This window comes from Dasypus novemcinctus, chromosome 21 (assembly GCF_030445035.2).
Source record: "Dasypus novemcinctus isolate mDasNov1 chromosome 21, mDasNov1.1.hap2, whole genome shotgun sequence".
In the NCBI taxonomy this organism is placed as follows: Eukaryota; Metazoa; Chordata; class Mammalia; order Cingulata; family Dasypodidae; genus Dasypus; species Dasypus novemcinctus.
This window is the reverse complement of record NC_080693.1, coordinates 34,440,504-34,453,225: the sequence shown is the minus strand read 5'-3', so window position 1 is coordinate 34,453,225 and position 12,722 is coordinate 34,440,504. Positions and strand designations below refer to the sequence as shown.

The window sequence follows — 12,722 nt, the reverse complement described above, 5'->3', positions numbered from 1 at the left end:
ATCATTCAACTTTAAAATGTTGGTTTATGATGCTATACTTCAACAAAGATGGTGGCATAAGACTCTCCAGGGTGCTGTTCCCACACAGAATCTTTGCACAACTAGCAAAAACTGGCAGAGCCATCTTTCTCAGAAGCCAGGAAAACAGTTAAAGGGTTGCAGTAACTGAACAAGTGCTGAATCAAATAGAAAAAAATTCAGCTTTAAAAGCTGGTAGACGAAAAACCTGGCACCCTTACTAGTCCTTTCCCCACCCTCTTCTTGGCACAACGTGGAGTCAGCCTGTGCTTCCATTGTGGGTTCCTGGCCCTGTTCCAGAGGGAGAAGAGTAACCTCTATGCACATGTTGTGGTGCCTGTATGTTGGTGCCAACATATCTGTGGCAACTTGAAAGGGTGAACCAGGAAAGTCTTCTTTGGCTTGTTCTCCCAGAACTTGCCCTGCAGGGAGAAGCAGTTTGTGGACAGCTAAAGCAGTATAAGAAACAATTAAGAAAAAGAGGCCTAGGGCAAAAGATTACCAGTTTTATCTCATACAACAGAATACCCAGAAGGAGAGAAAATCTTATTCACAGGCACTTGAAATCCTGTAAACAGGAATTTCTAAGGCCACTAGCAATGACAGCATAGGAAAAAACAGAGGCTCAGAAAAGATTGAGAAGCCCCTGCAAGTCACTTTTACCTCAGACTGCTCATCTTGATTAAGAAGACTAAATTCTGAAGGAGAGCTTCAGTTAACACAGAGCCAATTCACAGATTGTGAAAATTTTTTTGTTTTTTGTTTGTGGCATTGGTTTATTTGCTTTTGTTACCACCTGCCACACAAGGAAATCTATCATATTGCTAGTTGGATACAAACTTAAAGAAGAAATGACTCAGGGACTAATCTCAGAGCTAGCACTTTAAGTGTGCATCAAAGGATTACAAGGCAAACAAACAAACAGGAAGGAATGCCCATCCAAAGAAACACGATAAAAATTTAGAAACCATCAAGGAAGACCAAACTTGGGACATACTTAGCAGACTTTTAAAATAAAAAACAAAGGATCCTCAAGGGAAGTGGTTGTGGCTCAACTGAGAGAGCATCTGCCTACCATGTGGAGGGTCCAGGGTTCTATACCCAGGGCCTCCTGACCCATATGGTGAGCTGGACCATATGCAGTGCTGCCATGTGCAAGGAGTGCCGTGCCACGCAGGGGTGTCCCCTGCATAGGGGCGCCCCATGCGCAAGGAGTGCTCCCCACAAGGAGAGCTGCCCCACATGAAAAAAGCATAGCTAGCCCAGGAGTGGGACCACACACATGGAGAGCTGATGCAGCAAGATGACGCAACAAAAAAGTGACAAGTTTCCCAGTGCTGCATGACAATAATGTAAGCAGACACAGAAGAACACACAGAGAATGGAACACAGAGAGCAGACAATGGGGGGAAGGGGAGAGAAATAAATAAATACTAAGAAAAAAAGGTGCAAGGAGATAAAAGAAAACACAGAAAAGAATTGAAAAATATCGGGAAAACAATGTATGAATAATCTTAATAAAAAGATAGAAAATTTAAAAGCCTAAGATCTCTGGGATACCCTGAAGTGTGCCAATATATGTATTATGGGGGTCCCAGAAGGAGAATAATGAGAGAAGGGGGCAGAAGGAATATTCAAAGAAATAATGGCAGAAAACTCCCCAAATTTAATGAAAGAAATGAATATATACATTTAAGAAGCCCAGTGAAGTCCAGACAGGAAAACCTTGAAGAAAACCATACCCAGACACACAGTGGTCAAACTGTCTAATGCCAAGAACAAGGACAGAGTACTGAAAGCAGCAAGATAAAAGCACTGTGTTGTGTACAAGGGAGCCCCAATGAGATTAAGTAACAATTTCTCATCAGAAACTACATATTTACATGGAAATATGTAACATGCTGAATGAAATCATTGGCCACCAAATATTTTATATACGGTATGACTATCTTTCAAAAAGAGGGAAAGATTAAGACATTCCCAGGTAAACAAAAGCTAGGGCAGGGAAGCAGATGTGGTTCAAGCGGTAGAGCTTCTGCCTACCATATGGGAGGATGTGGGTTCAATCCCTGGGGCCTCCTGGTGATAACGAAGAAGAGAAAGCATGCCCGCGGGACAAGCCAGTGCCTGTGCAAGTGCCCAGTGCTAAGTCTGTGCCCGCACAAGTGCCCGTGTGGTTAGCCAGTGCCCCACACAAGTGAGTCATGCAGCAAGATGATGACGCATCAAAAGAGAGATAAGGGGACAGTCAAGGTGAAGCGCAGCAGAAACCAGGAACTGAGGTGGTGCAATTGACAGGAAACCTCTCTCATATCAGAGGTCTTCAGGACAGAATCCCAGAGAATCCTTGAGAAGAGAAAATGAGAAGAGAAGACAACACAGACAGCAAAAACAGCAGGGCGGGAAGAGAGGAAGGGGGTAAAATAAATAAATAAATAAATCTTAAAAAAAAAAAAAAAAAAAAAGCTAGGGGAGGTTAATTACCACTACAGCTACTCTGTAAGTAAGGCTAAAGGGGGTTCTTTAGACTGAAAGTAAAGGACACTAGACTGTAAATCAAAATAGCATAAAGAAATGTGACTCACCTTAAATTCAAAGGCACAAGTAGGCTGAAAGTGAAAGGATGGAAAAAATATATACCATGGAAATAGTAATCAAAAGAGAGCTTCCATAGCTATATTGATATCAGATAGAATAGTAAAAAACTATTATGAGGGACAAAGAAGGTCACTTTATACTGATAAGAGGGTCAAAAGAAGACAAAGCCACTATAAATATATATGCATCTCATGGCAGAGGCTGAAATATATGAAAGCAAATATTAACAGATTCAAAGGGAAAAATAGATGGTTCTACATTAATAGTAGGAGACTCCAATACACCATTTCCAATAATGGATAGAACATCTAGACAGAAGATCAATAAGGAAAAAGAGGAGATGAATGATACCATAAGCCATCCAGACCTAAGAGACATACAAAAAACTTCACCCAACAACAAAATAATACATATACTTCTCAAGTACACATGGATCAGTCTCTAAGGTAGACCACATATTAGGTCACAAAACAAGTCTTAAGAAATTTAAAAAATATTGAAATCAGAAAAATATCTATACCAACTGAAATGGAATGAAGTTAGAAATCAATAGGGAGGGAAAACTGGAAAATTCACAAATACGTGGAAATTAAATAATGCACTCAAACAACTAATGAGTCAAAGAAGAAATAACACAAGAAATTAGAAAATACCTTAAGGCAAATGAAAATGAAAACACAACAAACCAAAACTTAGGGGATGCAGCAAAGGCATTGCTAAGAGGGAATTTATAGCTCTACATGCTTACATTAAAAAAGAAAGATCTCAAATCAGAAACTGACCTCACAACTGGAAGAACTAGAAAGAGAAGAGCAAACTAAACCCAAAGGAAGCAGAAGGAAGGAAATAACAAAGATTAGAGTGGAGATAAACGCAATCAAGAATAAAAAAAAATATAGAAAATCAATGAAATCAAAAGTTAGTTACTTAAAAAGATCAGTAAAACTGGCAAACCTTTAGTTAGAAAGACAGAGAAAATAGTAAATGATACAGGGAAGCAGATTTGGCTCAACGGATAGAGCATCCACCTACCACATGGGAGGTCCAGGGTTCAAACCCAGGACCTCCTGGCCCGTGTGGTGAGCTGGCCCACAGGCAGTGCTGATGCGTGCAAGGAGTGCTGTGCCACACAGGGGTGTCCCCCATGTAGGGGAACCCCACGCGCAAGGAGTGCGCCCATAAGGAGAACCGCCCCGCACAAAAAAAGCAGTCTGCCCAGGAATGGCACTGCACACATGGAGAGCTGATGCAGCAAGATGATGCAACAAAAAGAGACACAGATTCCCGGTGCCACTGACAAGAATACAAGTGGACACAGAAGAACACACAGTGAGTGGACACAGAGAGCAGACAACAGGGGGTGGGGAAAGGGGAGAGAAATAAAAAAATAAATCTTAAAAATAAAATAAAATAATGATACAAATAAGTGAAATTAGAATGGAAAGAGAATACCTGCCTCCCACATGGGAGGTCCCAGGTTTAGTTCCCAGTGCCTCCTGAAAAAAAACAAAAACAACAAACAAAACAAATGAAAAAACCAACTCAGCGAAGTGTAGCTCAGTGGCCAAGCACTGGCTTCTCACATATGGGGTGCCTGGTTCAAACCCTGGCCCCTGGTACCTCAAAAATAAATAAATAAATAAATAAAAGGGAGGACTTTACTGCTGACATGAAATGGACAAATTCTTAGAAACACACAAAATACACACACATTGACTCAAGAAGAAAGAGAGATCTTAACAGACCAAGAACAATGAGAGAAACTGAATCAGTCATCAAAAATCTCCTAACAACTGATAATGTGATAGCCAGGTCCTGAGCCTCAACAGACTCCAGCACCTACAATCTGACTTATTGGACTTACCACACTCAGCTAAGATGGAGTTGAAGAAGGACAATCACCACACCATGGAGCCTAGAGTGATTACAACTGAAAATGGGAGGATGGCAGCCAGCATCCATGTGGAATCTGAGCCTCCTCTTGACATAGAGGTGCAATGGACACAACCAATCCAATGTCCACATAGAAGAGGTGGCATTGGATTGGGAAAAGTGGACATGGTGGACGATGGGTATGGGGAAGGGCAGGAAGAGATGAGAGGTGGGGGCGTATTTGGGACGTGGAGCTGCCCTGGATGGCGCCTCAGGGGTAATCACCGGACATCGTGGATCCTCACAAGGCCCACTGGATGGAATGGAGGAGAGTATGGGCCATGATGTGGACCATTGTCTATGAGGTGCAGAGGTGCCCAAAGATGTACTTACCAAATCCAATGGATGTGTCATGATGATGGGAACGAGTGTTGTTGGGGGGGGAGAGGGGGGGGTGGGGGGGTGGGGTTGAATGGGACCTCACATATATATTTTTAATGTAATATTATTACAAATTCAATAAAAAATAAATAAATAAATAAATTAAAAAAAAAAAAAAATCTCCTAACAAAGAAAAGCCCAGGACCAGGTGGTTTCACTGGTGAATTTTATCAAACATTTTAAGAAGAATTAACATCAAACCTGTTCAAATGCTTCCAAAGAACTGAAGAGAAGAGAATATTTCCTAACTCATTCTATGTGGCCAAAAAACCCATCATCACCTCAATTTACACAGAGGCATCTGATAAAATCCAGCACTCTTTCCTGATAAAACACTTTGAAAAATAGGAATAGAAGGAAATTTCCTCAACATGTTAAAGGTTTTATATGAAAAATCCACAGCTAACACCATACTCAATGATGAAAGACTGAAACCTTTCTCTCTTAAGATCAGAACATGGGAAGCAGACATGGCTCAACTGATAGAGCATCCCTCCCACCCTGTTCCCCTGTTGCATGCTCTGTGTGTCTATTCGTTGTGTGTTCTTCTGTGTCTCCTTGTATTCTCATTAAGCGGTTCTGGGAACTGATCCTGGGACCTACCGGAGTGGGAGAGAGGTGATTATTCTCTTGCGCCACCTCAACCCCCTGGTTCTGCTACGTCTTCTCATTTTCCCTCCTTTGTGTCTCTTGTTGTGTCATCTTGCTGCGCCAGCTCTTTGCGTCAGCTGACACTCCTGTGTGGGGCAGCGTTCCCACACTGGACGGCATTCCCATGCAGGGCGGCACTCCTGCGTGGGATGGCTTTCCTGCACTGGGCAGCATTCTCACATGGGCCAGCTCGCCGCATGGGCCAGCTTGCCCTCACCAGGAGGTCTCAGGAATTGAACCCTGGACCTACTATATGGTAGACGGGAGCCCAATTGGTTGAGTCACATCCGTTTCCCACCAGTATAAATCTTTAATTGGCGTAAGGCCATCTCTCTCTCTCCTCCTTCCTTACACGTGCTTCCGCTTAAGTCATTTCTTCATTCAGAATGGCTGTCTCTTTCTGCCAATCTAAATCTCATCTTTCAAGAACCAGCTCAAATCTCACTACATGAAATCTTTCCCTGCTATGACAAGTTTCCAAGTTTTCTCTCTTTTTCCTGAACTTGAACTGTTTCTGTGGTCATTAGCTTACAAGCTGCTGTTTACTGACAGTCTCGAACCATCAAATTATTTCAGATTACTTCACAGTAGCTCACATTCCCAGTTAAATTCTAAGCTCCTGGATGACAGGGGCACTCCATTTCTTCTTTCCTATTCTACATAGCTCCCAGCAATGAAGGACATAAAAATATATTGACTTATGCATGATTTTCTGTAAACCCACAACTCCTCTAATAAAAAAAAATGTAATTAGACATAAAAACAACTGTTTAATGTTGGCTATCTTACATAGTCTTCTGAGGGAAAGATTTATGCTGATATTACCAACTCACCAGCCGGATGTTGTCTTCTGGGCGGAGTAATATGAACATTGCTTGGAGATGTTGCTGGAGATCACCTGGTAAAATTTACAAAATAAGGATAATTACTCTCCATTCTAATGTCAATAGAGAAGACTTGATCTGCCCTAATGATTTTATAAAAAGGAAAGTTCTGGTTCACTAAAGGACTCTAATTAGACACAGCAATTAAGGGAGTATCTTAATAATTACTGACTTCTTTTTAAATGGAAAGGGAGAATGGTTGACTGCATCTTTTATACATTCTCTTTTAGTCTATCCTACATTACAATTTGTTTTGTGTTTGTCCTATGGAAGGATCAATCACTTGAAACCAATCTCAGTTTTAGAAGATGGTGGATGCTGATGAGAACAATGTTCTGATCTGTTGGGCACAGGACACACGGGCTGTGCTCTCAGGCCCATTGAAGGTAGCAAGGAGGGCATTTTGAAATTGGGGGTGTATATATCATACCCATTTTTATGTCTGATCCTAGTTAGAAAATAAATGTTAGAAGAATTATCCTTAATGTAAAAGCTAACCATTTTGCAATTCCTAGTATGGTAAAACCTTTAACTGTCATCTTCAGTTTCACTTAATCTAAAAAGATTTTATTTCCCCAGAGTAATATCAACAGTTTAAAAACAATTCCACATTAGGGGCTGATATTAAAATAGGAGTACTTGTTAAATACAGCAGATCCCAAAGGATTTATATTCTGCTGAACACTATTATTGTGTACTTTAAAATGGCCAACCATTATTTGCATCCTCATTTGTTCTTATACATCCTATGAAACTAAGATGAAATTTATTTATATTAAATTATTATAGATTTCCTTATATTCCACATTCTGCACTAGGAAATCTGAGCTTTTGGCTGGTGGGAAATCATTAGATAATGTATTATCATAAATGATGACAATGAAAGAACAAAAATTTCATCTTGTCTACCAACTCCAGTTCTTTTTTAAGAATCTAAAGTGACTGACAGTCAAATAATCATGGATATCAGGTCCTTTCTTCTTACATTGGTCTTGGAAGCTACATATAATTTTCTTCCAGGTGACCTCATAGCTGTTAATTATTACATGAAATATTGATATTAAAAGAAAGGGAGGGGAAGTGGATATGACTCAAACAATTGAGCTCCTGCCTACCACCATGGTTCAGTCCTTGGTGCCTCCTGGAGAAGACGAGCAAGACAGCAAGATGGCACAATGGACAGGCACAGTGAGCTGACGCAACAAGATGATGCAACAAGGAAACACAAAAAGGAAAGACAATGAGAGATACAAAAAGCAGGGAGCTGAGGTGGCTCAAGCAATTGAGCACTTCTCTCCTACATGGGAGGCCCCAGGTTCAGTTCCCAGTGCCTCCTAAAGAGAAGACGAGCAGGCACAGAGAGCACACAGCAGATGGATACAGAGAGCAGACAGTGAGTGCAACAACAGGGGGGAAGTAATAAATTAAATCTTTTTTTTTTTTTTTTAAAAGGCGGGGAGGAGAAGAAGGAAGGAAAAAAAAGTGAGTTGGCAAACAGGTGTCCCTGTCTGCAGGTCAGCAAGTCTGAAAGTCTGTTTTTCCTTCTCTTAAAGAATAGTTTTGGTGCCTTTTTCTCTATTTCACTGCTGGTTTCCAACCAATCCCATTGCTGAAGAATCTTTAAACTTTACAGATTAAAAAGAAGAAACATTATGTTTGGCCAAATTTATACTTCATTTCAAACCCAGAGGCAAAACCTAATCTTATGTGTAAGAATCAGTGTGGACTCTGTATAAACCAAGAGAAATGAAAATACATGTCAACACAAAAGCTTATACACTAATGTTCACAGCAGCATTACTCATATTAGCCAAAAGGTGGAAACAACCAAAATATTCATTAATTGATGAATGGATAAATAAAATGTGGTATATATCCATGCAACGGAATATTTTTCAGCCATAAAAAGAATGAAGTACTGATACATGCTACAACATGGACCAACCTTGAAATCATTATGCTAAGTGAAAAAAGTCAGTCTCAAAAGACCAGGTAAATAATTCCATTGATATGAAATGTCCAGAATAGGCAAATCTATAGAGACAAAAAGTAGATTAGCAGTTGCTTAGTGTAGGGATAGGGTGGGTGGGAATGGGAGAAATAAGGAGAGAATGCTAAAGGTACGGGCTTTCTTTCTAAGGATGAAAATGTTCCAAAACTGATTGCTGTGATGGTTACACAGTTCTGTGAATACACAAAAACCATTCAATTATATATTTTAAAAATTGGGTGAATTATATTATGCGAATTATATCTTAAAACTGTTTTTTATTTATTTATTTTAAAAAAAGAACCAGTGTGAAGAGAAAGCATCAGGCATAAATAATAAGAAGCAATTAGTTACAAGGGCAATTGAGTTAAGCATCTTAAGCTTTTTAAAAACTAAATTTTCTTTTGTCCTATAAGGAGAAATAACCTAAGCAAAAGATTTTCAGAAAGGAGAACTTCTGGAGGAGAACCATTTCTCAGTACATAATAGCCCAACTTACTCTAAGCACTGTTGGTCTAAAGATCCAACTGGTTTATTTGAAAGTCAGGCAAGACCCAAGGAGCCAGCCCTAGAGCAAGACTTTTTATGTGAGTCAGGTATATGGAAACTCAGTTTTGTTAATGGCAAACAGTACTGCTATGAGCTAACTGTAAATTTCTTACTGGGAAACTTCTTTGCAGAGACTAACAGAGGCAATATACTGGTACCATTAAAATCCCCTACACTTTCCCGTATATTTCTTGCCACTGCTAGTAGCTAAGTTCCACTCAACATGATGTTTTCAAGGTTCATTCACGTAATAGCATGTATTAGAACCTCATTCCTTTTTAGGGCTGAAAAATATTATATTGCATGTCTATACCATTTGTGTATTTTCTTTAGGGATATGTCTAATCAAGTCCTTTGCCCATTTTTATAGTGAACCCTTTAGAATCCCTACTCATTCCCTTCTGTGCATATTTTTCCAGTATTTACTTTGTTGTTACCATGGGGTTTAAATATAACATTCTAACTGTAACAATCTTGACTGCTTTGAAACCAACTTAACTTCAATAGCGTTACACACTATGTACTTATCCAAACTCTATGTAGTTCTTGTGTAAAATTATACATTTATACATTATAAGTCCCAAACCATTCATTTATTATTACTTTTTATTTGTGTTTTAGATCCTGTAGGAAGTAAAAAGTAGAATTACAAAAATACAATAGTACTGGCATTTATGTTTACCCATGTCATTACTTTTACTGGAGATCTTTATTTCTTCATGCAACTTCAATCTATTGTCTGGAGTCCTTTCCTTTCAACATGCAGGACTCCATTTCTTGTAGGGCTGGTCTATTTGTGACAAACTCCCTTGGCTTTTGTTTATCTGGAAATGTCTTAACCTCTCCCTCACTTTTGAAAGACAGTTTTGCTGGATACAGAATTACTGTTTGGCAATTATTTGCTTTCAGCATTTTAAATACTTCACTATCTTTCTGCCTCCATGGTTTCCTAGGAGAAGCTGACAGTCTTATTGAGGCTCCCTTGTGCATGATACATTGTTTCTCTCTTATGGCTTTCAGAATTCTCTCTCATCTTTGGCATCTGACATTTAGACTATCATATACTCTCCTGTGGGTCTTTCTGTTCTTATCCTATTTGGCATTCACCAAGCATCTTGGGTGTGTATATTCGTGTCTTTCATTAAATTTGGAAAGTTTCAGCCATTACTTCTTTGAATATTCTTTCTGTCCCTTGTCCTTCTTCTTGTTGGACTCCCACAATGCATTTATTAGTGTGCTTGATGGTGTCCCACAAGTCTCTCAGGCTTTGTTTACTTTTCATTCCTTTTTCTTTGTTTCTCAGACAGAACGATTTCAATTGTCTTATCTTCAAGTTCACTGATTGTTTCTTCTGCCAGGTCCAATTTGCTGCTGAATCCCATCTAGCGTTTCTTACTGTAATCTTCAGCTCTGTTTGGTTCCTTTACATGATTTCTGTCTTTTAATTGATATTTTCTTTGTGCTAATCTATTTTCTTGATTTCCTTTAGTTATTTGCCCATGTTTTCCTTTAGCTCTTTGAAATTATTTAGGACGATTTCAGAAAGCCTGTCTAGTATGTCCAAGCTCTGATCTTCCTTGTTGATGGTTTCTAATTCTTTATCCTGCTCCTCTGCACAAGCTACTGTTTATTCCTTTTACGTTTTGTAATCTTTTGCCGCAACCTGCACATTCTGATATTTTAATATTATCTCTGAAATTTAGACATTGAGGCATCCGTTCCTTAAGCTTATATCTAGCTAGCGTTATGACAGAGATCTACTTGAATGCCAAGAACTAATAAAAAGAAAGAAAAAAATAAAGAAAAAAATACCTTTCCTAGATTGGCCTGTGTGAGTGCTCTCCTTCAGAGCTATTTTCCTAACAATAAGTTTATAGAAGAGCCCAAGGAGCAAGCCTAGGGTCCTCCCCAGTCTTTTCTGTGTATGTCTTGTCCTGGGTATGTATGCGTGGCCCTGGGAATTCTCTCCATTTATATCAAGAATGTCCCCTCTTCCCTAGGAAACTGTTTCCTCAATGTCCTGGGCACTGCAATGTATGTCCTATAGCCAGTAAACCTTTGCCTTAGGCAGCTGTGATTTCAAGGTTCTCCTACAGTGTTCTGTAGTAGACCTCTGAGAGCTGCCTTCTACACACAGGGAAGTTCTGCAACAGTGCACCTGCAATATGTGTCCTGGTTCAGTCCTTTAGGCTGCTACCAAATGGATTAGCACACACATACATGCTCTCAGTATGTATGGAAGGGTTACTGTGCATCCTCCAGAACAGGACCAGGAACCTGCACTGGAATCATGGCTCCTGGTAGAGCCAGTGAGGGAATGCGAGGAAAGTCCAGACAGGGTGTCATGAGGAGGATTTTCTACCATTTTTAGATTGTCTTTTCTTTTCTTCCCCCCCCCACCCCCCATCCCCATTTCTTTCTTTCTTCTTCAGTGCTTTCACTCTTACTGCAATCAGTGAATTATTTTCTGGAGCTTTAAGGAAGATGGTTCTGCCAGCTCTTGTAGGTGGCTTACAGCTTTTGTGTACAGAGAAAGCACTAGAATGACTCACTCCATCTTGATGACCAGTATTTAAGTTTCAGATTTCAGTTTGATTTTAAAGGCTTTAACTTGTTTCTCTTGAATATCAGCATTCGCTCATATTATTTTGGTTATAAAAAACTGTATTTGGGTATATAAAATGCAACTCCCCCCTCTCTCAAATGCTAATCAGTCAAGAAGCATGCACAAGAAAGTACAATTAGACATAGTAAGCTCTTGCTCTGGTCTCAGTTCTATTATTATCTTTCAGTTACTGTGCGCTCAGCCTAGACAGCTCAATCATATGTGATGGTCCGCCTTTTGCAAGCTGTGTTTATACTCATCCTACCTCATCTGTCTGGTCTGGATCACAGTGAACCCACTTAGGGCATGTTAATTCTGCCCTTCTTTTCAGTATGGGAAAAACTAAGTGAACGATGTTAAGGAGAAACTTGTATGACAGTTGACTATAGAAGTATGACTTATGAAAAAGACCAATCAGGGCCAGGAACTTAAAAGCCATGATCCCACTTACTGTTACATGACACAGAGCAATCTGTCCAACATCTTAGTCAGACAAACTGGACTTAAACCAATAATGTGTCTTCTTTTTACTCTAACGATAAATATCCACACCAAACAGAAATACAAAGCTTAGCTGCAACTGTTTCCCCTATGCTTTCAAGATTTTTTGGAAAACTTTTTGTTTCTTCCTTCCACTGGTGGGTACGAAGAAGGTTTCTGAAAGTTTAACCCAAGGTTAGTCTCCAAAAGGGCTGTACTTATTTATTTAGTATTTATTTTTTAATTAATTATTTATTTCCCCCCCTTCTCCTCCTCCCAACCTGTTTTTTTTTTTTTGTTGTTTTTTTTTCTGTCTGTGCTGTCTTCTCATTTTCTTTCCTCTAGGATTCACCAGAATTTGATCCTGGAGACCTCTGATGTGGAGAGAGGTTCCTATCAATTGCACCACCTCAGTTCCTGGTTTCTGCTGTGCTTGACCTTGACTCTCCCCTTGTCTCTCTTTTGATGCGTCATCATCTTGCTGCATGACTCACTTGTGTGGGACACTTGCTCACCATGCACGCACTCGTGCAGGCACTCGTTGGCATTGGCTCACCATGAAGGCACTTGTGCGTGTACTGGCTTGCCATGTGGGCACTTTCTTTTTCTTTTTCACCAGGAGGCCCCAGAGATT

At 39.8% G+C, this 12,722-nt stretch overlaps 1 protein-coding gene across 3 annotated transcripts in view; it reads right to left on the bottom strand.

The window, feature by feature from the left end:
- The window catches only part of SSH2 (slingshot protein phosphatase 2), a 312,427-nt gene that overhangs the window by 68,776 nt on the left and 230,929 nt on the right, over positions 1-12,722 (bottom strand). For all 3 annotated transcript variants that reach the window (XM_004454370.3, XM_004454372.3, XM_004454371.3), the window contains one exon: positions 6,414-6,478. In XM_004454370.3, coding sequence (XP_004454427.2) covers positions 6,414-6,478 — 65 coding nt within the window. The remainder of the gene's footprint in view (positions 1-6,413; positions 6,479-12,722) is intronic.